Source organism: Falco cherrug, chromosome 5, assembly GCF_023634085.1.
Source record: "Falco cherrug isolate bFalChe1 chromosome 5, bFalChe1.pri, whole genome shotgun sequence".
Lineage (NCBI taxonomy): Eukaryota > Metazoa > Chordata > Aves > Falconiformes > Falconidae > Falco > Falco cherrug.
The window spans coordinates 31,982,691-32,005,511 of record NC_073701.1 but is presented as its reverse complement, the minus strand read 5'-3'; the positions used below and the strand labels follow the sequence as shown (position 1 = coordinate 32,005,511).

The window sequence follows — 22,821 nt, the reverse complement described above, 5'->3', positions numbered from 1 at the left end:
ACACTACAAAAGCACTTCTGCAAGGTTAATGAGTATGCAATGAGACTGGAACTCAGTAAAGTCTTTTGAACCTCTTGCATCATGTCAGTACTTGGGCATTTACTAATCTTGCTATGAGCCTCGCCCTTCCCCATTGATTATTTTGCAGTTGTTTCTTTTTAGTTACAGATTTCTATGAGTTATGCACTCAAATGAGGATGGCACAGAAGAAGTTTTGCTTGATGAAAAGAGCACTGAGAGATTTAGTTGGAGTGACTGAAGTTTTCCAAGATCAAATAATGTTACATAAATTTCTACTGTAATTATTTTAATTGAGAGCCTTGAGCAAATTTTGGTGATGGAGATGGGCTTAGAATATTACGGTGAAAATGTAGCTTTTTCTCCGAACTTTGGGCATCTTTTCTGCAGGTCTAAAAGTAGTCATAGAATCACTGAATCATTGAGGTTGGAAGGGACCTGTGGAGATTGTCTAGTCTAACCTCCTCTGCACAAAGCAGGATCCACTAGAGCAGGCTGTCCAGGATTGTGTCCAGACGGAGTTTGTATACCAGCAAGGATGGAGACTCCATAGCCTTTCTGGGCCCCCTATTCCAGTGTTTGATCACACTTAAAATACCAAAGTTTTTTGTTTATGTTTAAACATATTTTTTTGTATTTCTATTTGTGCCCATTGTCTCATGTCCTGTCACTAAATACCACTGAGAAGAATCTGTCTCCATCTTCTTTACACCCCCCAGCAGGTATTTATACACATTGAGAAGACCCTCCCTGAGCCTTCTCTGCCTGATGCTAAACAACCCTAGCTCTTTCAGCCTGTCTTTGCATGACAGATGCTCCAGTCCTGTAACCATCTAAGTGGCCCTTTTCTGGACTTAATCCAGTATGCCTGTGCCTGTCTTGTACTGGGGAGCACAGAATTGGATCCAGATGTGGTCTCAGCAGTGCTGAGAACAGGAGAAGGATCACCCCTCCTGAGACATGGTATAGTAGGGTCATTCTTTGAGCACATCTAGCCTTTGGGATAGAATATGGCACAGGAAAACAGGAATCAGAGAAGAAATCCACTAAAGCCTTCTCTTTTATAAAATATTCTCCAGGCCTACTGTGTTTCTAAATAGATGAGACTTAAAACATGAGATGAGATAAAAAACATGCGATTATAAAACTGAGACATAATATAATCATACAACAGTAGCCCAAAGAATAACGATACTAGCATCTTTGCAATACAGACTTACTACATCAAGAAACAGATTTCACTGTATTTCCAAAAAAACCCCTAAGCATAAGTTCAGCCAGAACCCACAAAAAAAACAAACAACCCAGGATACGGGGAAGTCACTTACCCATGTTCTTCTCTGTGGGGATAAACAGGTATCCGGTGTGTGACAGATGATGATGGTACGTGTGGACTTCTCATGCAGGGCAACTGTTGGGAATTTTCAGCAGGTGACCCAGCAGCTGTTGTCACAGTGTAAGTGAGTGACCACGTATAGGATTGCATAGCCCCTGCAGACAAACAAGCATTAAAGGAACAGAGCTAACATGCTGTCATCCATAGAGGTGTTATGCTTTGAGATAGTTACAGGAAAGCAACCTAACAGGCAATGATAATGGAAACAGCATCAACACAAATGAACAAAAGTCATATCTGAGGCATATATAAACATACCAAATCAGCCGGAGTGTGCAAAGATCCAGAGGTAAGAGACATATCTCCAATGGCTCAGACAGTGAACTTTCAGTGTGGTGTTGAAATCATTTTATAGGAAAAAGTGGGGTAGGTCTTAGAAATGAAGGAACACCAGCACTAATATTTGTCAGGCATGATGCACCAAACCCTGAGGTCTCTCTTACACCAAGTGGGCTGCTGGCCTGTTTAGCTCTGAGGCTGATCAGGCCGGGAATGAGACAGGAACTACAATCAGAACAATGAAGGACTAGCAAAAATGGGTGTTATGCAAATGAATTTACTAAATCCTTTTGCAGTACCTGTTCCACCCAACTAGGTACCAGCCTTTGTATTGGCAACACAGTGGTAGATCTCCAAATTACAACAAATATATAGACAGAAATTGTCTAGCCGTTTTCTTCTCACAAATAATGTTTCTTTCTTCTTTTGAGGTGACAGGGACTGGACTTAATTTAGTTTTTCATGTAGAGCATTTGTGGGAAGAGCAAAGCAAAGAAGTGGGTTTTCCATTTTGCTTGGAAGGTGCTGAGTTTTTTAATCATCCTGATCCCTTCCAGGCAGGAACTCCAGATTCATGAGCCAGCTGCTGAGAAACCTTTGTCCTTTGCACACACCCCTTTCACTCAGGAGGCTGACAGATCCATTGTTCCAGTATAACATAGCTCTTGCTGGAGGTCATGACCATACTGGCTGAGATTACCCTGCAAATGAGGACCAGAACACTGAATTTAACCCAATGTGAACACTAGTTTGGGGGTCTCTGGGCTCTCTTGACTCTTTTTCACTAGCTAAAAGGAATTGCAGGAGGTGATTCATTTTTTTCAGTGCAGATTCTAGGACTTCCTGTAGTATGAAAGGGCCTAATTCAGAGAGGGAAATGATTGTATTACCAGGTTTGTGTCCACTCCATGGCTTTGGGGAATGCAAATCCTATCTCAGATGTGTATAATTTTCTTCAGGTGTGTGTGATTGTATTTGGCAAAATCAGACAAATTTTTTTAAATGGGAAATGCTTGATTCTGGGACTGAAGAAAGGCATTCTGAGCTTCACAAGGCAAGTCCAGCTTGAAATACTCCAGCAGGGTGTGATTTGGTGCTTTTATAGTAGAAACATCTTTGGATCTGTTATGGCCAAGGATATTTGTGCTAGGTCTGTTTTCATGTGCCTGCATTTTCTGTCACTGACTTGAATTCTCAGTCTTCCATCTCCTCCCATTGCAGAGGACCACTGATATCCCTGAGACTGAAGAGAAGCTAGCCCATCAGTGTTGCTGTGGATATAAGCAGTCATAGTTCCTTGAGTAGAGGAAAATGTTTAAGGAAGCCTACCTTACTAGAAAATACAGTTTAAGTGGAAGGGGCCAAAACTACTTATGTGGTCACCAAATGGTTGCATTTGAAAATAAGAGAAAAATCATTTTAACAATATCAACAATTTGTCTGCAGAATATTTTGGTGAAACATTTCGATTTCAAAAGGTCAACATATTTTTCAAAAGAGGCTTAAATTTAAAAGGCAGAAACAAAGAGAAAAGAAGGACAACAAAGATGGTGAAAAAAACCCCAAATACTTACTTATTTTTAGGTAACTTTACCGATTTTTTTTCAGTTTTAAAATTCACCATAAAACAAAAGTTTTACTTTGACCTGCTTTCTTTGTTCCGAGAAAAAATTGGCCATTGACCCAAAAATCTCATGACTTTCCTATCTCTAACAAGAAGTGGTAATAACAGGGCCAAAAGATCCTCTGCATTTTACCAAATATGGTTGATTTGACTGGCCCCAGCCATTCTGACAGCCTCCTTTTCTTTTTTTTTTTTTTTTTTAAATATGAGGAAACTTATCTCCATCTGAGGAAAATGAGTTAGTCCGGGACAGCAAGTTGTTTCATGTGCTCCCTGTGGGAATTCAGACTCCTTAGATGAGAGGACTTGGCTACTCCTGGCATTCAAGTCTAACTGGCAGCCACCTCACTTCAATTTTAAAATAAATGTTTAGGGTGTAACATGCTTTGGTCCTGTCCAGATAACACAGAAACAAATACAGAGAACATGTCTTGCACTGAGTTGTGAATATCTTTGTTTAATTTTCTTAACCAAGAATTGTCCGAGGTACTACAGGGTAGTACTTCACATAGCTACAGCTGCTCCAGGAAATACTAACTTTTCTTTTGGAGGTTATGGTTTAGAAACAAATGTAGGTTGGGTTTTGCTCTGGATTTACAGCATGACAGAAAGCAGTTCAAATATTTTTTTCAGGGTGTTCTTGGGAACCTACAGTTGCCTCACTTCTCTTTGCCTTTGTGGAAGGGATGCTGTTCTTTTCAGTGACCTAGTCACAAAGACAAAGAGGAAGGGTAGAAGATGTCATCAGATTTGTGGACTGTGTGTATGTATGTATCGGGTCAGCCAAGATACTGCCAACATTGTGGTTGGTAGAAAAGGAGGAGTGAGATAAGTGTGAAAGTTTTTCATAGTTAGCTTTTTAATACCTGCCTATGTCTCAGTCCTATATGATTAATTTCCTCAGCTGGATGCAGAATTGAACTCCAGGAGATGAAGTCTCTTTTAGATATGACTGAACCCAACTGAACTGCTTTCTGAAATAAGGAAAAACAATAGTGATTGAGCAACATTTTGCTCTGCTTTGTGTTCTGAACATGCAGGGCTTGATTAAAATAGGGAAATTAATTTATTATCACTCCTTTTTCTTTTTTAATGAAAAATTTGATTTTGAGCATACTAACCAAAAGGCCATCTGACCTGTAAGAGAGCCAAGTATAAATGGAACTGCTATCAGTCCAAGAACAGCCCTGTTGTTATTGGTGTCATCATGTACACCAGTGGAGAAAGAAACAAAAGTTGCTTCATGATGCTGCATATTACATTTGCTTTATGCTGGAGTAAGTGACCACCCAGGTACAAGCAAGATGCTTACAACACTGTGTATCATGTCTGATAGTAAGCAGTACTGTCAACTCAAGGAATCAGAAATCTGGAGTCAGACCCCCATTCTGCCCCCACACAACAAAGAAATTACCTTAACTACCAGCTTCAGGGGAAAAAAAAAAAAAAAAAAAAAAAGAACCCTTCCATTTGGAAGGGGAGAATTATCTTTTGAAACTGGAACCTTTGACTTTTACACTCTATAGCTGTAAGAATTGAACTCTGTTGAACAAGAGCTCATTTTCTCATATATTCATATGAGTCCAGGAGCTGAAGCTTTAGGAAAAGAACACAAATTTGTTCTACTTACACACACAATTATAAGAGGTGGTAGCTCTGTGCAAGCATCTCCTGTGCCATATTCCCAGAACTCTAATACCTAGCTTAGACTTGGAAAAACAGTGACCTTAAATGACTATTGCTGACCTGCAGACTTATTTCACACATACATTTTTTGAAACCAAACAGTAAACTGCATAGATTATTTTACCAGCATATTAGGAACTACTTACAATTCAGAGTTCATTTTGGGTTGTCTAAAAAGCACTGCATTGGCAAATGAATAATCACAGCTTTAAGAGTGGCTTTAAGAGAGAATAGCTTAGTTAGATAGCCATATAGCTATCACTTTTATTACAATATTGTTGCAGTTTGAACAATCATTAAACTGGCCTTTGTGATTTGGACAGGATGGAGACTAATTATCCTTTTAAATGTCTAGTAACTTAACAAAAAGTTTTAAATAAAATGTTAGCTGAGCCATGCCAGATGTTCTACCGCAGAATGTTATCAATAGGATTCACCTTTCTTTTGCTCAGTATCATGTCATTGCAACAGTTTAATTTGCTGGTTTTGTACTGATCACTGACTGAAGGCAAAAAGGTTAAAATGTAAGTTTAATAGTTAACTTTTATTGCTAATGCCACAAGCAAGAAAGAGTTAATGATGCCTTAAACTGGGAAACTGAGAGCTAGTGGTAACCAATGGAACTAGTTCTCAAGATCTGCAAAGCATTTGCAGAGTTTTACATTTACTTCATAAAAGACACATAAGAAAATCAAGAGTGTACTTTAAAATATCTCTCCAGAACAGAAGTTTCTGTTCCAAAATATTCTATATATTAATGCCACAAATCTGTATATGGAATACAGCAACACATCTTCAGCACCCCTATTTTAAAATAGAGCAATTTCCTATAGCTGAAACATGGTTGTTATTTTGTATTGCTTTATGTGAATGAACCTTGCCTTCCATGATGTAATGGTCAGCAAACTAAAAAGGCAATTGGTTCATCTACACGGAAACAGAGGTATTACTAATTGCCCAAATTAAGACAAGGAAATACATACTTACATTTAATCTTAACCAGACCACTATTTGCATTGACAAATTTGGCTTGTGCTAGGCAAAAATTATTTTCATACTTGCAAAAGTGAGATTGCACCAGACTGCAAGAATAAAATCCAATTCAGCCAAACAGAAGGTTTTAAAACAACTTAAAAATGAAAAGCTAGAAAAATCAGAGCTAAACAAATCAGAAATGGCTTTCTTGCCTAAGAAGTTCTGCTATGGGAACAACTACGTCAAGTTCTACTGCCTGTACTGTGGGAGTAGGTCCTTCAACTATTGTTCCCAATAGTTCCTGGGTTTGGCTTGAGACTTCACACTAGCAGACCTTGGCCTTACCAGGACATAAAAAATTAGAGGGAGAGAATAAAACAGACATAATAAAATAATAAAAAACATGAAAACAAAAAGGAATTGTATTTGTAATGTTTGTGTGAGTCCAATTCCTTGCATTACTGGTGGGATTCAGGAAGGATACGTAAGATCCATGCAATTCCCAGGCGTGCTCAGATCTGTGCCTAAGTCAAGTGAGCTGAAGGTGGAAGCTCAGGTAGCTGACAACTGGGCTATTATATAACTATGGAATAAGCTTTGGGTTAATAGATATGATAGTCACATAGAGTTACGCATAGAGTTACAAGTCCCTCAAATCTCCATTCCTGTGAATGCCACTGGAGAGCACACAGTTCCCTACTTTTCAATCTTTTACTGCTGGGTACAGTTCTGCATCATACGAAGTTCTGGTTATAACATCACAATGATCCCATTGGGCCACAGATCAAGTTACCCAGAAAATCAATATTTCAGCAAGACTCAAACATATACACCACCTCCACTGTCGCCTGATCTGAAGCAGTGTGCCCACTTGCTATGTCTAGAAATCACGTGCCTCATTAACTGTTCTGGGGGTTATACCAACCTATTTCCCTCCTAAATATTGTATTGTCTCCAACAATGAGAAAACGTTAAGTTTTGATGTAGGGACAAATGTTTTTAAATCTCTTTCCACCACAACTATGCATTGTGCTTCCCTGTGGTGCCTTTGAAAACATGAAAAACATTTGTCAGAAAGATTTATTAGTCCTTTAGCCACTGCCAAATTCTCCAGTGTGGTAAATCATCACTTTCTGACATTCTTTCAAGAAGGTTTTGTAAGTTTTCTAGTACATCACAAAAGTGATCGTTTCCACATTCTGATTATACACCCTTTTCACTGAGGAGCAGCAAAGCTGGAATTTCACTGCCTGGAACGCCTTCTGAAAATCATTCACATTCCTGCCTTTTTTTCCATGAGCTAAGAAAACACTGTCTTTTGATCATACAGACAGACTGTCCCGCCCACAACCAAAAGGTAGCGAGTTTTACATTAGAGTACAGAGGATGGTTGCCCATTGGTATAGACCAAACAAGAAGCCAGTTTTGTGCTTATTGTTTTCTTTCAAACCTGCCCACAAGTTGAATACCTTTAAGCACAGATTTTTTAATCTGTGGGCCCACCAGAATACAACCAGCTCATGAGTTGCCATAGTAGAGCATGCAGCTGAAAATAGGTATCAGACATGTAATTCCTACTCTCTAACATTGAAAGATGAATGTTATCAACAATGTGTAAAATATTCCCAAGAGAAACTTGCACAGCTATTTAAACATATTTGGGTCTCAAATATGTTGAGAGATATCCAGTTCCCATTTTACCCACTAGGAATTCCTTAATCACTAGTGGTTTAGGATTTTGAAAACCTTACTAAACCTTAAAATATCTGGCACATTACCTTGAAGTATATAAAACATCCAAAGATCAAATCTTTTTACTGTTAGACTGTACATCATGTTTGGATACAGTGAGAAGGCATAACTGATACTGTATTACTGTATCAGATCTGTATAACAGATTTCGTTTTGGAAAAGATTCTCATCTCTCGAAAGCCAGCACATTCTGTTCTCAGGCTCAATTTCACATAACCAAGTGCATCTTCAAGCAGATCCAGGTGCCATAAGCCTACCTACCTGTTGTAGCTGTTATGCCACCGTACTCTGGGGACTGATTGCTAACGGGTGAAGGGGCAGAGGGCACTTCCACTGAGGTGGCAGATTTAGCTGGGGAGAATGGCACTGGGGAGGGAGTTGGAGGAGCTGGTTCACTCAAAATAATTTCTTCTCGTATTTCTGCTGCAGGATGAGAGAAAAATCACCAAATATAATCAAAGGCAGAGTCAAGAAACACTGAGAAACTAAAAAAAAAATCAACACAAGCAGTTAAGTTCTGTAGGTTGTATTTCAAGAAATGCATAGCAGGAATCACAAATATTTGAAAGTACTTCCATACACATTCAGCATTACAACCTTCAGTGTACCTTCATAGGACCTCTGTGCTGTTATTCCCATTGCATAGATAGGAAACTTGTGCACAGAGAGTTTAAGGCTTATATTCCTGTAATGTGCTATTAGACACCCAAAATTAGGAGTCATGCACTCCTACTCCTTCTAGAGACATTGGAAAGAAACAGGAATCTCCAGGGTATTCCAGTGGCTTTTGGTCACGACCTTCTTCATGGACTGAAGAGGATGACACTCTGGATAGTTGTAGCTGCTAAAGTTATGTGGAAAGTACACAAGGATAAACAATTTGTCAAAAAATCAAGAGGCTATGGCAGGCGAATGAATTAAATCATTCTTCTTCCTATAAATCTACAGAGTGACAAATTAAGCCATAGCTAAAATGAAGAACGGAACTTTCCAAAGGTGGCAAAGGGGTTTAACTTGCCAAAATTAATGGGAGATGCAAGGAAGGAAGATCACTGAGGACCCCGCATTACAAGGGGTTGCCTTGAGCAGAGAGACTAAAGGCAGTCTGCTCGCTTCTGTTCTGGCAAGGCAGTGTAGAGCGGAGCAGGACTCAGAGCTTGCTTCTGTACAGGCACTCAGATCGTAAGTACCAGAAACAGTAGCTTTCAGTTTTGTCTCTGTTCACTTCTCGTATCTCTCCCTCTAATTTAGACTGGTACAAATCCACTGATATCAATGACTTTATTCAGTGTTAAACTAAGGTGAGGAGAGTCAAGAATCAAGACTAGGTCCACTGAAATGCAACGATGGCTTAGACACATTGACTAAGGTAAAAAGTTCAGTACAAAAATCTTTTACCAAAACACAAAGTGTGTGCTTAGGGATGCAGTTTCAGCCATTCAGAATTACATCATGAAGCAGGCAGGCCTCTTTCAGAATGTATTTCAAATCATGACGGAACTGAGAAACTTTGCTCCTAGATGTACCTCATGGGGCTAGATGAAGGTAAAGAAATGTTCTAACACAGAAAATAGCGAATCCAGTGGAACAGAACAACATAAGATGAAAAACCCAACAAACTCACCTGTGCTTCCTTCTCCTTTCATTGCCCTCATTAGCTCATTAGCTCTCTCCTGACAATGAAGTGATTCTAGCAGGTACAATACGTAGTCATCGAACATCAAGTGAATAAGGTGAAAAGACCCTGGTAGTAAACAAAAAAAAAGTGCCATTGACTGCCTCAATATACTCTTTGAACCCACGATTACAGTATTCGACACAAACAGTACCAAGTAGGACTGCCTTCAGATCCTACTGCCACTGAAGTAGCTCTCTTACTCAAGCTGAGAGAGGTCAAAGTAAAATGGGACTCGCAAACTTTGTTCACTCCTGGATTTATACAGGCTTATATGACCAATTATTGTGATACAGGGTGCACAGAGCCTGCCTAACTGGAAGCTGGGACTTGGAAATTTCTTCTCCTACATTACCATTGAACAATTTAGACAATTACACTACAGTGGAATTGTTTCCTTTTATCTAAGGGACCAGATACAAGTTTCTGTCAGAAGCAGAATCCTGAATTGGCCGCCTTAGGGACACATTCTGGTATGCATTTTCTGAACTACTTGTGTCACTGGACAAATAAATGAGAGACTAATCAATAGGAAGGCAGAAACAACCTTCCACATTTCCTGATGGTATATGTCCAGTCTGTTGCCTGGACTGGATAAGACATCCATTAACCGCCAAACACAGAGGCATTAGCAGCAATTGTGGATGTCTTAAAGGGAAAAACTTGTGCCAAAGCTTTGCTCTGTCCTACTACTGCTCTGTATTTTCCTAATTATCAGTTTGAATCATATCAGCAGCAAAACATTTGACTTGTTTCTGTGCTTACTTCTGAAGATGCCCTCGATAATACCTCATAACTGCCATGATAGGAATGTGGAAAGCTTAAGGACTAAAGGATTAAAGAAATTAAGGGAAGAGTATGGACAACAGAAAATGTGAGGATAGAGTCAAAACACACTTTGAAAATTACTAGTAAAAGAAGATTACATAGCTAGCTATTAGCCACAAATCTTCAAGTAAGATTTGAGTACAGATGGAGAACTTCCTAATGTTGTTAGGAGGAAGGACTGGGAAATACTATGGACTACAGTAATGGAAATGAAGTTTAATAGCACACTGTAAGAAGTTCTGCCCTTAGAGATTTGTATCATCCTCTGATTTATATACTTCCTCTGTAGAAACAGAAGTATGACACAAGGCACTGGTGAAACCTCAGTGAGAATATTGCATATAACTCTAGTCACCCATGTTCAACAAAAATTAGTACAAGTTGAAACTGGTATAGAGAAGATTAACCGGAGGATGCAGGGAATGGATAATGGATTTTAAATGACTAAAAATGCCCCGCCTGGCTTCATTTTGCAGAAAGGAAGTGAGTTGCTTCTCATAATTTATAAGGATACATGTCAGGGATGGTGAAGAAATGTTTGCCCTAGAGCACACAGCCACAAAAATGGATATGTAAGAAGAGACCACAGATGCATTTCAGGGGAAAATTAGAGGAGCAAAGCATCAGAGCTGAGAGATTGTGTAGTGTCCTTCTGAAAGTAGTAACATTCATCTGCAGGGGAAGACTGACAAATATCAAGTTGGAATTTGGCCAGTTTATGCAATGGATGCCATTCACGGAGTACCTATAATAGTTCCAGACAGGATTTGATCATACAATGTTGATTTTTTAAAAAGCTCCTATGTTGATTTAGATTTGCATGGAATATTTAAACATGTTCATGTAAGTCACTAAATAACTCTGGCAAGTGCAAATGCAGTCAGCTTAAAATAATAGCCAGTCCAGTTTATACCAGACAAAGAGCATCAGATGAGAGGGAAAAAGAGATCAACTACTGCTAGACAAAACAAATGCCTCACCTGGAAGTGTTCCTTTTGAAATTCCATTACTCTATTTTGATGAAAAATACTTCCTTGGGAAAAAGATGCAACAAGTTTCAAATTCAATCACACTTCATAACGCTTGGTTTCTTCTCAGGAAAGTTAGGTTTATCTTTGCATACTAACTAGCTTTTATCACAACAAAGCACAGCCATCCCTACTCTAATTTCTGTACTCAAATATACTGTTGAAGGGCAGAAGAAGTGGTTTGAAAGGCCCTATGTCCTTATACCATTCTAGCTGGCACTTCAGCTTTCAAAGCGACTGAACATATTCTTTTTCTTTGTGACCTGTATGGTCTTTGTGTTTCATTCTCTCATTCCATGCCTGCATGGCTTCTGTTGTCACTGATGCGAGCTGAGCACGCACACTGGGAGGTGAACATGCACCTTTGTGTTCTTAGGCAAGGCAGCACAGAGTGAGGACGTACATGATTGCAACACCTTTGCTATGGGCAGGAAATCTTTGGCTACTGGTGAACCTAAAGCATTCAGGTTTTTATCTCTCGCTATGTGTGGAAATCAAAATGGTAATAATTTTCCCCAGCCTTTCAAGGGTGAATAGTGATCTTCACTTAACTACTGCAGATAATTTGTTTTTAGAAATCTTTGGGGCTCAACTCTTGTTAAATAAAATCCTATTCAATTTAGCAGTACAATAAAGACAGAAGACCTGGCTGATCACCTTGTTACTGACCTAGGATTTCCCCACCGGAAACCTAGATTGTCAAGAATATCCACAAAATGCTCGCTCTTCTTCCGGCTACAGTATTTCAGTGGGAAGTTTCTATTGACTGTAGTTCAGTTAGTACTGCTAAGTACTTCCAAGGTAAGAAAAACAGGCCTAAATGTTGGCAAACTTCATATGGTGCTATAAAGCTCAGGGTACTTAGTGTTTCCCATCAAACTCCTTGCTCAGCTTTAATTTAAAATAGAAATTTTTAAGGAAATTTCCTTGCAGTTTCATAAAAATATTTGCAAGTGTGAACCCTAAACACTGAAATGACAAGAACCCAAGATTTGCTATTTTTAAATAAATCTTTGGTTTTTGGGGGGGTCTCATGCTTTGTTTTGAAAACTTGGGGTTGGCAATACTGAATGCAGCATTTAAAAACACTCCAGTGCCCTTGTCACTCTTTTGAATTTCTCTCTTCCTCCCCCATTATTTCTCCCACTGTGTATTTTTAAACTGTGCATAGAGTTCTTGAGCCCAGAATTTGCGTGAAAGACACTAGACAAACAAGTTGTTGGTACTGAATGAATGCAATATTTTTACATTTTTAAATGAGTCAAATGAAATGTAAGCTATAGAGAGAAACCAATATCAGGGCAGGCATTTCAGCTACACAGTGAATAGCTATTCAGCACGATGTACAATAATTTATTCTGTGTTTGCAAGCTACTGTTTTTCACATGAAACTGTTGGGTTCTTTCAAGTATATCTTTAAGTACTGAAATGGATCCAGCTGTGGCTGGCAAACCATACGCTTCTTGAGGAAAAGGTAACAAGTCATTGAAGAGACTGTCATTACAACAATAAATAGCATTTGGCTCTAGTTTTCAGGAGCTGACAAATCATTGCAATGATTACCCAGTTAATGTACAGTAAGTATCTGCAGCTATTACAGATGCTACATACAGCAATTATGTGTAAGTAGAAAAACAACAGTGAGATTTCCAGATCTGGAGAAAATCATGGAGCTTCTATTACTAGTTACTTTATAAACTGGATTCATTACCCAAACACTGCCACCAACTGTGCCTTTGATATGCATAGACAGGAAGGATGAGGGAGGGAGGCAGGCAGAGAAAAAAAGGGAGGGAGCGAGAGGAGCTTTTTTTTCTGCAAGGGATTGTTTCAACCTGCCCATGCCACTCTACTTAAAAGCTTTGCAGAATCAAATCTCTGTGCCAGCCAGTCCAGTGCCAGGTATTCCAACTTCTTCCAATCTGAATTCTGTATCATATATATCAAAGATAAAATAATGTTGTCCTGTATATAGTAAGGATCCCATCATTTAACACATTATTTTACTTTTTAAAAATATTATAGTCTGAACATCTGAGCATATATATTGTTTGAAGTGGAAAAAAAAGTTAAAAATCAGTCCACTGAAACAGTTCACAATGCAGAAAAAAATGAAAAACTTTTCATCTAAGACCAAAGGTATATAGATGTAAACATTTAGAATAGTAAAACAGTTTTTGTTTCTCTCCATAGAATGCATACTTAAATGCATACATTATTCTAAACAGCTAGAAGGAACTGTGTTAACACAGAAGGTTTCTGCCATCTAGCTCTAAACTGTTTACATTCAGGGATTACTCTTTTGGAACTTGCTCATCTCTAATTCATAAACAATGTGTCAAATGGCCTTCAGTGAAAAAGTAGCATCATTAATAAATTACTGTAAATTTGTGGCCATGGCTTAAATAACATCTAGGACATTCTGGGGGAAACAAGGTAGGGATAGCCCAGGTTTCTGAATGATAGAATGAGGATATGTTTTTGGTGTCATTCTCCCCTTTGAAAACCTGAAGGCTCAGATGTCCTCCTGTCTCCACTGGCACTGCACCTGAGCAGGGAAAACTCCACCCTGTACAAATAAGGGTCAGAACAGGGACTGCATCAACACTTGTCACATCACCTCCCAGGAGGGAACACACCTAGCAGGCTGCAGACCTCTACAGCTCAACAAATGATCATGTGGTTTCTATAAAGTGAAATAGTTTCAACAGAAAAGAGGAGAAAACCCTCCCACGGGACAAATCCTCTAGCCTGTTGATTAGAGATCTTGTTCTGGCAGTGATTAACACTGCTTCAAGACTGCTGAGGCAGGCAACTGTGGTCTAAGCACCAAAATGTGACAGATGCAAAATAATTCTTTTTTATTTTACTTTTTAAAAAACAAAGATTTCTGAATCTGTTGAAAATCCCAAACTCTCTCAGCTTCACACTGAGCACAATAGTTGTTTTTCTAAACTCTTGCATTGGCTACCAAATTGAAGAGCAGTGATCAATCCAGTTCTAATTATAACACTGCATACATATGAAAAACACATAAGCTATGACCTTTCTTTCCCTGTCATCACATATAAACATATAAAATTCATGTTCAAAGGTGCGTGTCCATGTAAGAAGATGACTCATGCATTAGTACACACAGATATACTCAGTGAACTAAAAAGACAAACCAAATAAACCCAAACAAACAAACAAACAAACAAAAAAATCCCTCAAACCCCCAAACCCTACAAACTTAGCTGAGCAGTTAAAGTTCTCAAAAATGAGAAATTCAAGAGCCAAATTTATAATAGGGATAGCAGGTGTTATTTTGGTAGATCTGATATATTATATTGTGGTAGGTCCCAAACTCAAACCAATGAATAATTCTCAACATTCTCATTTACTTGCTACATGGCAAATTCTTAAATGTTTATGTTAATAGGTAAGGAATCACAGCTGAGGAGCACTGTACAGACTGTCCAGACAATTAGTGGTCTAATAACTATTTGAGGAATCTCTGTTTGATTAAAGATGTTTCAGTGATTGATGCTCTGAAACAGAGAATGCTTGATTAGATTACAAACATATCCTGAACACGAATAAAAATAATGCTGTACTGTGCAATTCAGTAGCAATAACATATCCTTGGGGGCAGTTTAATGCCAGCATTTCATGACTTGTAACAGCGCAACCTCAACACAGCACTAATGCAGGATAATTCTTCATTTGCTGGGTACCAGTGTGTTTCACAGGTTGAGATTATGTCTGCAGAGAGAAGCGTAGCAACACGAAGTGCTAGAACACAGAATTCAGCATTTATACAATACTCATGCAAAGGGATTTTTGGATACTGGAGAAAAGTATACTGTTAAGCAGCATCAGCTACTTTTATGCTCACAACAACAGGAAAAGCTGCAGTGACTCAAAGGGAAAAGGAGTTCTAGGGGAGGTGGAAAATAGGTGTGACCAGGACACTGGTGCTGAAAACACAAGCTAGCAGATGGAAATCATGATCATCTTGGGGATGTTCACCATCCTGATGTCTAATGGCGACTCACTAATACCTGTCTAGAAAACTCTTTACAATGGGAAGCCAACAGAAGTAGTTTCAGGTTAAAATAAAAATACAGGTCATATTGTGCCTATCTGATAGTATCTGAATTTATGCTATTAGATGGCTCTAAAAGCATAAAGGGCATCAAAGCTCAGCTGGCAGAAAACCTTGTTCAGTGCAGTGCCTTCATAAATTCATTCATTATTAATCTTCTACTAACATATTCAGACAAATGTGCAATTATGAAAATCAGCCCTCATGCAAAACGTGGTCCCAAGTGACTGTGAATGTTCTCACTTTTGACATGGCAGTCCATTTTCAATCGTTCCTGGTTTTAGCTGATTTTAATCTGAATTGCTGGTATCCCAGCATTCAAGACAAAGCCCCCTTTGAAACTGTATAGAAACGCAACATGCTTTTTCATTTTAAAAGTGGAAGTCTGTTTTTCCACTCTGCCTGAATTCTAAAAGAATGGAAGAGAATCTGTCCAGTGTATCGAATCACACTCATTTTGCAAAAACTATTTTAAAATGCTATGTCTTTTAAAAACTGAGCTGGCAAAGTGGTTCACTGGAGAGCTTTTTGTCCACTTCAGGCAAAGTCATCTCTCTTAGCATAACGTGGTCGGAACGATTTGGGTAACCAGCCTCACTTTGCACTGAAGTGCATTAGGGAATGCTCCTGTAAGCAACTCCTCCAGCTGACCTGTGACTGATAACTCCAGCTACTGGCTAACAGCAAACAGAAGGAAGCAGTAATGTTTTCAGCTCCCCCAGCTAGATCTTGAAGTCAGACATCTGCCTGAGCATTACTTCCAAATGTCAGTAGCTCCAACTTTCTTTTTAATAGAGCTCTGGACATGTGAAAACCGGTTATGTTTTCACTTAAACAGTACATTACAAGCCAGGATACAGATTTTTTTTTTTAGTCTGTGGCATGCAACTATTACAACAAAATCAAAGTACCAAAGCTGGGTGCACTGTGCAAAGTCATGTCCCGAATCACTCGAGTGCCAAAACAGGACCACATCAGGAGGAACTGCTGAGCTACTTTCTTTAGAGAGCCTTGTCTCTTGGCAGCTACCTGCAAGAAAACAGATAGATGGAGAAATTTTTTATTTCTACTTCTTGATACAGCTGAATAATGCACATATTTGTCTTCTTTTTTAGTACTGACAAACCACTTAACATTATCTTTACATGAAAATAAACTCTAACATTTTTAAAAAACCAAAAACAATGTTACACAGAAAACTGCCTTGTAACCATACACAACTTTCAGAAAGAGGAAATCATAAAGTATTATTCAACACCAAGACTGAATCTCAGTGAAAGGACTCCCAAAAAATTGATCTGATTTTCATCTTAACCTAATTACTTATGTGTTCATTATTGTTTCCTAGTCAAGGAAGCAATTTAAAATCAAGAATGCTTGATCTACACTGAAAATTTATATTAATATTTCAAATAAAATTTACTCTTGAATATAATTTTTTTTTCTTTCATGTTTTTATTTTTGTGAATTCACACAGTCATTTTACTAGGAACAATACTTGCCAGAAAGCACACTTTAGGCATCAATTCTTCAAAAATTTATTTACTATAGCCATATGTGAGTTAAAGAATTATGTTCATCCAATCAGCTAATAAAATTCATGTCAATTTCTTTATGAAAATTAACAGTTATGGCCTGAATTTCAAATTACATTCCACTCACTAAAAGAAAAGTTCCTCAAAACAATCAAAGTGTTTCAAGTAATTTGGGGAATTATCTGTTGTTTTCTGTATGCTTGCTTTTTTTTTTTTTTTTTTACTTACATCTTAGCTTTAACAACTCGAATGAGGAGTTGAAATTCTAACAGAACATCCTAATACAAAGTACAGCTACTGACAGAAGTTAAAACAGTCATTCATACAGCTTCATACTCAACGTAAAATTATGGTGATGCCTGATCCCTTCTGAAAATATTTTTTAAAGATTTATTACTAACTTCCTGCATGTACTTAAATTAAAATAAAATATTCTATTATTTAAATTTGGTTTTAATTTAAAAATTATTTTTAAAAAATTATTGGTATCCTAAATCAGCTCAAAAGACAACATAAATGTGTCCTTGGCTGAATGGTAATGCAAACTTTCATCCTTACATTTGAACGTATATAAATGAATTAGCTAGCCTAAATATCTTTTCCATTAAAATCTTAAAAGGCCAGACTAGATTATGCTTTTATTTGCACTGTGTCATTAGGATGACTCTGAACTTATCTCTCCATAACTGTGAAATAGAGATTTGATTGGAAACCTCAGCCCTGTTCCATTCTTGAATATGGTCTTTTGGGACAGAACAGACAATGGCAGAATAAAGCAGAATCCTGAATGTAAGCAGGTGTCCATGAAAACTGGTGAGATTTTCCCCACTGCTGCTTTACTCCTGCTGATTACCCATGCCTGGCATTTTTTTTGCCTTTTTTTTTTTCCTCCCCGAAAATTCTGACATAAATAGAGCTCATAATACACATCAGTAACTCAGGTCCTTAATCCTGCTACCAACCTTTACAACACATCTGTCCACCATGGAATCCAGCCACTCGATGTATGACTCAATGGGGGACTGCTCCTCCAGAAGGTGATCAAACTCTTGATACACTGGCAGACAAAAAATAGCCCACCTCAGTACTTGGATTTCATTTCAAACAAAAGAGAAACAAATCACAAAAAGCTGCCAATATTATCTCAAGTTTGTTGTGTTTTTTTATAATAGATTACTTAGCTATAACAATATATTGGTGCTGACCCAGTAAGTTTGCTTGGTCTCTTTTTTCTACTGAAAATGATGGAGTCATTGGAAGTGGTATTTTAATGTAAGCAAATCAGGGCCTATTGTTTAAAATGAATCTTTTAATTTAAGCTTTGGCTGTCTGGTGTGCCCAGAAGTGAAACATTTATAGTGTTCTCTATGCAGAGTGCAAAGCTAGGCCTTGACCCTGGTGATGAAAAAAGGTTATAAAATTGATTTAGAAATGCATGAAGAATCTTCTAAGCATCAAGTGGATGAGTATCGTTGATAGGGCTCTTATCTGTATAATGCTTTAGTTGCAAAAACATGATTTAACTGCTGCAAATCATCTATTTGCAATTCCGGAAACACACACAAAGAATTTCCATAAACTTCTACTTCTTCAAAACAAATTGCTACCAATGCACAAATGCTATACTTAATTCATCAAGAAGAGTTTCAAAAAGCAAACTGTGTACTTTTTAACCTCTCCCAAGTACACACATTCATATTCTAATACAGAAAGTAAAAACAACCAAGTCATCCAACTGCAGCTCTTAAAAATGCAAGTAGCTAGTTTATTTATGAGAATCAATGGCTGGAAGAGAGATACTCATGTGCTTTGACACCTTAAGAAGCTATTCTTCAATTCAGCTAAAAGAAAAGGCCTGGTAAGTCAAGAAGAAAGATACTCTCTACCTGCTGTGTTACAGGATGATCTCAATGTGCTATGCATTTCCATTTATGCTCAATTATAAATAACAGGAGGATGGAATTTCCCACCATAGGAAAGGTAGGGGGGAAGGTGGAGGAGGCGAAGCTTAGAGATGATAACTAGAGAAGTGAGCGAGAGAGGCTATCTGACAATAACACAAGGAACAAGCTCCCTGGTCTCTAAATTGGATCAGCAAGGTGAGCAGGAATGCACACCCTTCACAACTGACTATAACTTTGTTCCACGTAGACTTGCAAAGGCTGGATGGTCAGAAACATTAGTTGGGGAAGAAGGGAAATAATGACGTTTGGGCCACCCTTATCTTGTTTCATTGTTTTATTGAATGGGCAACCTCCCTTTATTCAGAACAGGATCACAGAGAAATCTAAATGTTCTCTCCTTACCTGAGTATTTGGCTGGACAAAAACTGCCTGATACAACAGATGAAGTAATTCATATGCTGTGCAAAGAGGGGAGCAAGAGTGGAAAAACAAATCAGTTGCCTGCTTCGCCTCTGGAGCAATGCAACTGTATGCAACGACCTATTTGAGAAAAGTAACTGTTTAGCCTTTAGCACCTGTTAAAAATACCTCAGCAGGATCTGAGTAAGAAGGAATAAAGAAACCACGCTACCATAAATAAATAAAGAGACAGCTAACATACAAAGCAGGAAGGAGGTTCTCTTATACCCAGTGATTTTTCTGTTTCTCTCTAAGCTTGCTTATAGGCTTATAAACACTTTTTTTTCCACTTACAGTAGCTGAAAATCATACTTTCTTGATTATTAACACCAAGAAAGTGAAAGCAGGCCATAACTCCATGTCATACAAGTGATACAGAGTGTGACCTTTGAAAAGATCTTTGGCCAAGTAGAATAAACATCAAAGATGGGGGGTGGGAGATTCTAAGTTTTAGAGTAATCTCTATGTATATCTGCACATCTCAGTGGAATCTCATTTCATGATGAACATTCATACTAGGTTACCATTTCTAAGTAATTGCTTATCAGACAATGCAGGCTTAAAATATGGAAAAACGTGTTCAAAGCCATTAGCATTCAGGAAAATCCATTTGATTTTATTACACATAAGTTTGTTTTTAAATAGTTAGCACATATACGAAAAGCTTTCCTAAACAGTAAGGATTTTCCAAATGAGAGCCCAAACTGTTGCTGTTACTAGGGATTCTAACTTTGGGAACCCTCTTTTTTGGCCAGTTGGAGGATATTGGGTAGATACTGAAAACATAACAGATGACAGAAAGATGCACCCAGCTTCTGGACTCCAGTCTCACTGTATGCTACCTTCCTTGCTGCCACATCAAGTTTCTATCTCCTCAAAAAGGAACAGGGCCAATCAGGAAATGACTCAAGGGTTAAGAAGGAGAGAAAGAGTACCAAGCACCTCTCACTGGAAAACAGAGCTAACAGAGAATACAAAGCCTATTCTGGGGAGAAGACTTCTAGTGTTAACATGGTAGAACCAGTGCCAAAGTTAACCTTGTAGGGTCCAGTGAACGTGTGAAGGTGTCACCCCTTCTCTTCACAGCCACTCACTGAAAGAGTTAGCCCACTAACAAACTACCCCTGCAGGGTGCCCACAAAGTGGTTGCCCAGGTTGCTCCCCATTAAGGCTGGTTCTGGATAAAAGATGACTGGTCCTCCTCAGGAGAGAGATGGCAATACAACAGGTAGGCTCACAGGGAAGTGAGGTTATGAATGATGCTAAAGACAAAGCCGGTCACTTCTGGTGCCTCAGAAGGACAGACTCAGCATGCTTAGGGGTACACCTAAACTTACAATCATGCACACTTGCTGGACAATGCAAGTTAAATTTTATTTTGCAAAAGATCTTGGACTCTAAAACCAATTTGCCAACATCTCCAAAGTCACTTTTCAGTTCATGCCCTTCACTATACTAAGCAGAGTCTATACTAGCCAATGAGCTTGCTCGATATGGGACTTCTTATAAAAGTTCAGGGTGAAAGCTTACCCCATCAAATGATCTTGTTTGTGAAAACACTGTATAAAATGTGGCCTTTTACAAATAAAAGTTTACAAGGGACTCAAATACACAACCACTTTAGCATCAAAGCCATTCAAAAGACAGCTGTCTTGCAATTCTACAGCAAGAGAGACTGGACTTTATCAGATTCAATGGTTAACTCATAGATCTAATTTGCTCAAGTTCCTGGAAAAAAATCTTCATGAATTTGAGTGCAAGTTTTGTGCCATTGGCTGTTCTGGATACTAGACAGAAACTTAATAGAAGAGTGCCCAGTTCTATGCCTCAAAGACCCTGACAGGGCTTTGCCTTACATTTTGATAAATGTCTCTGTAATTATCTTAAGCCTCCAAGCAAACCAATGGCTACAAAAACAGTGTTACTTTCCCTGAGCTTTGTTTCCAGCAGGAAACCAAGTTCATTTGGCTTTATTTGAGGGTTCTGCTCTTACATTGTATGATGAGCTTTCTGTGTTCCTCCCGTGAGTCCTCCATAGTATAGAGAGTTTGTTTGGTAATGCTATTCAGATCCACATTCCTCCAGTCCTCCAGCATTTGAAATGTGATGTCTGCGCTGTGGATCACCGTTCTCGATGCCTGTAATCCAATCTATTCATTAGTTCATGGTTTATTAGGTTAAAAAATAGGCTTTATCCACTTTTACGCTTCCTTCATGAGGCTTTCTAAGTTGATTCTCCTCGTAGACCCCCACCCACCAGCTTGACGTCTTATGGACATAACAGGGCACTCTACAGAGAACTCCCAAGTCATTTTGACTACTTTAATCAACTGCAAGTATTTTGATTGTATTCACCACAAACCCTGATGAGCAACCCTAATCTGGTGGTGCTGTTGCTATATTCCTCAGTCTCCAACAGTGCTGTTGATTTTCTTGACCAACTTCAGTTCAAAACCAAAAAGCAACAAGAAAAATCAAGCCAAACCCAAACAAACCCCACTCTGGTTTGCACCCTCCCCTCTCCCAAACTATGAAGACTCTCATTCTTCCCTCAGCCACATGAAAAGGTTAAACCTCATTTGCCTTCACATCAGATCTGCTTCTTGGCTGGTTGAGACAGGGGCCTGCTGCTGAAATTTGGGAGGATGGGCTGAGAGTAAAGGAAGTGACACAAGATTACGGTCATATAACACACACTAGATCTCTCTAAGTTAAGCAGAGATGATAACCCACACTAGGGTTATCAGCTTCCCCAAGGAAATGATGCATTTGAAGAGGTCTTCATGTAAATAAACTGTTTGATCCCAGGTTTGATGCAGAAGTTGTGGTCTCTATATCTTGATTTCCTCTGAATCTCTATGGACCTCCAAAGTTCAGTGATGATTCACTACATTTGGGGAAAGGTAGCACAGGTATCTCTGCCTCCACCACTAAAATAATGGAGACAGCAATCTACAAAGAAGTCCTTGCAGGAGTGGGGTTTTTTTCCCCCAGAGCTTCTTCTGTGACTTCATCAGTTACAAGGTTAACCTGGGGTGCTGGATACATACACCTTCCAAAAGTGGAGTTTCCAGTGTGATAGGGAAAACAAACTGTCTGCTCCAATACATGGGTGAAATGTCAATGAATTCAATGTGTTCTCCCCCTTTTTATCCTACACAGAATTTGGCCTCATCACTTTCTGATAGGTAGTTGCAATCTAAACTTAACTGGTGAAAAACAAACACTTCAGAGTAGTGTTCATATTCATTTGCCATGGTTGCAAGAGTATTTCTATTTAAAACCCCAGTGGTTCACATTTTTTGTTTTTTACTAATTTGCATTTGATTTATAATAGACAATTAGACGAGGGATTTATTGTCAGGCATATAGAAATTTCTCTTGCTTTGAAATAGACCTAATACAAACTGCTCTGAAATCAATAGAATGTCTCTCATTTATTTCCTGGAAATGAACCATCTCTTCAAATCAAATAATAATTTTGGTTCATAAAAGTATCCTGCTTAATTTAATGATAAGGGGTTGCCAGTTGTCTAGAAAAGCATTTTTTGCTGATTACTTTTTGATTTTTAAAA

The 22,821-nt window shown here is 38.5% G+C and overlaps 1 protein-coding gene across 1 annotated transcript in view; it reads right to left on the bottom strand.

The window, feature by feature from the left end:
- RFX4 (regulatory factor X4) overlaps window positions 1–22,821 on the bottom strand; it is a 76,816-nt gene that overhangs the window by 14,149 nt on the left and 39,846 nt on the right. Inside the window, exons 11-16 of the mRNA XM_055711032.1 lie at window positions 21,240–21,384; window positions 17,846–17,940; window positions 16,260–16,377; window positions 9,355–9,474; window positions 7,992–8,153; window positions 1,347–1,509 (exon numbers count right to left, since the gene is read on the bottom strand). Of these exons, the coding sequence (XP_055567007.1) occupies window positions 1,347–1,509; window positions 7,992–8,153; window positions 9,355–9,474; window positions 16,260–16,377; window positions 17,846–17,940; window positions 21,240–21,384 (803 nt within the window). The remainder of the gene's footprint in view (window positions 1–1,346; window positions 1,510–7,991; window positions 8,154–9,354; window positions 9,475–16,259; window positions 16,378–17,845; window positions 17,941–21,239; window positions 21,385–22,821) is intronic.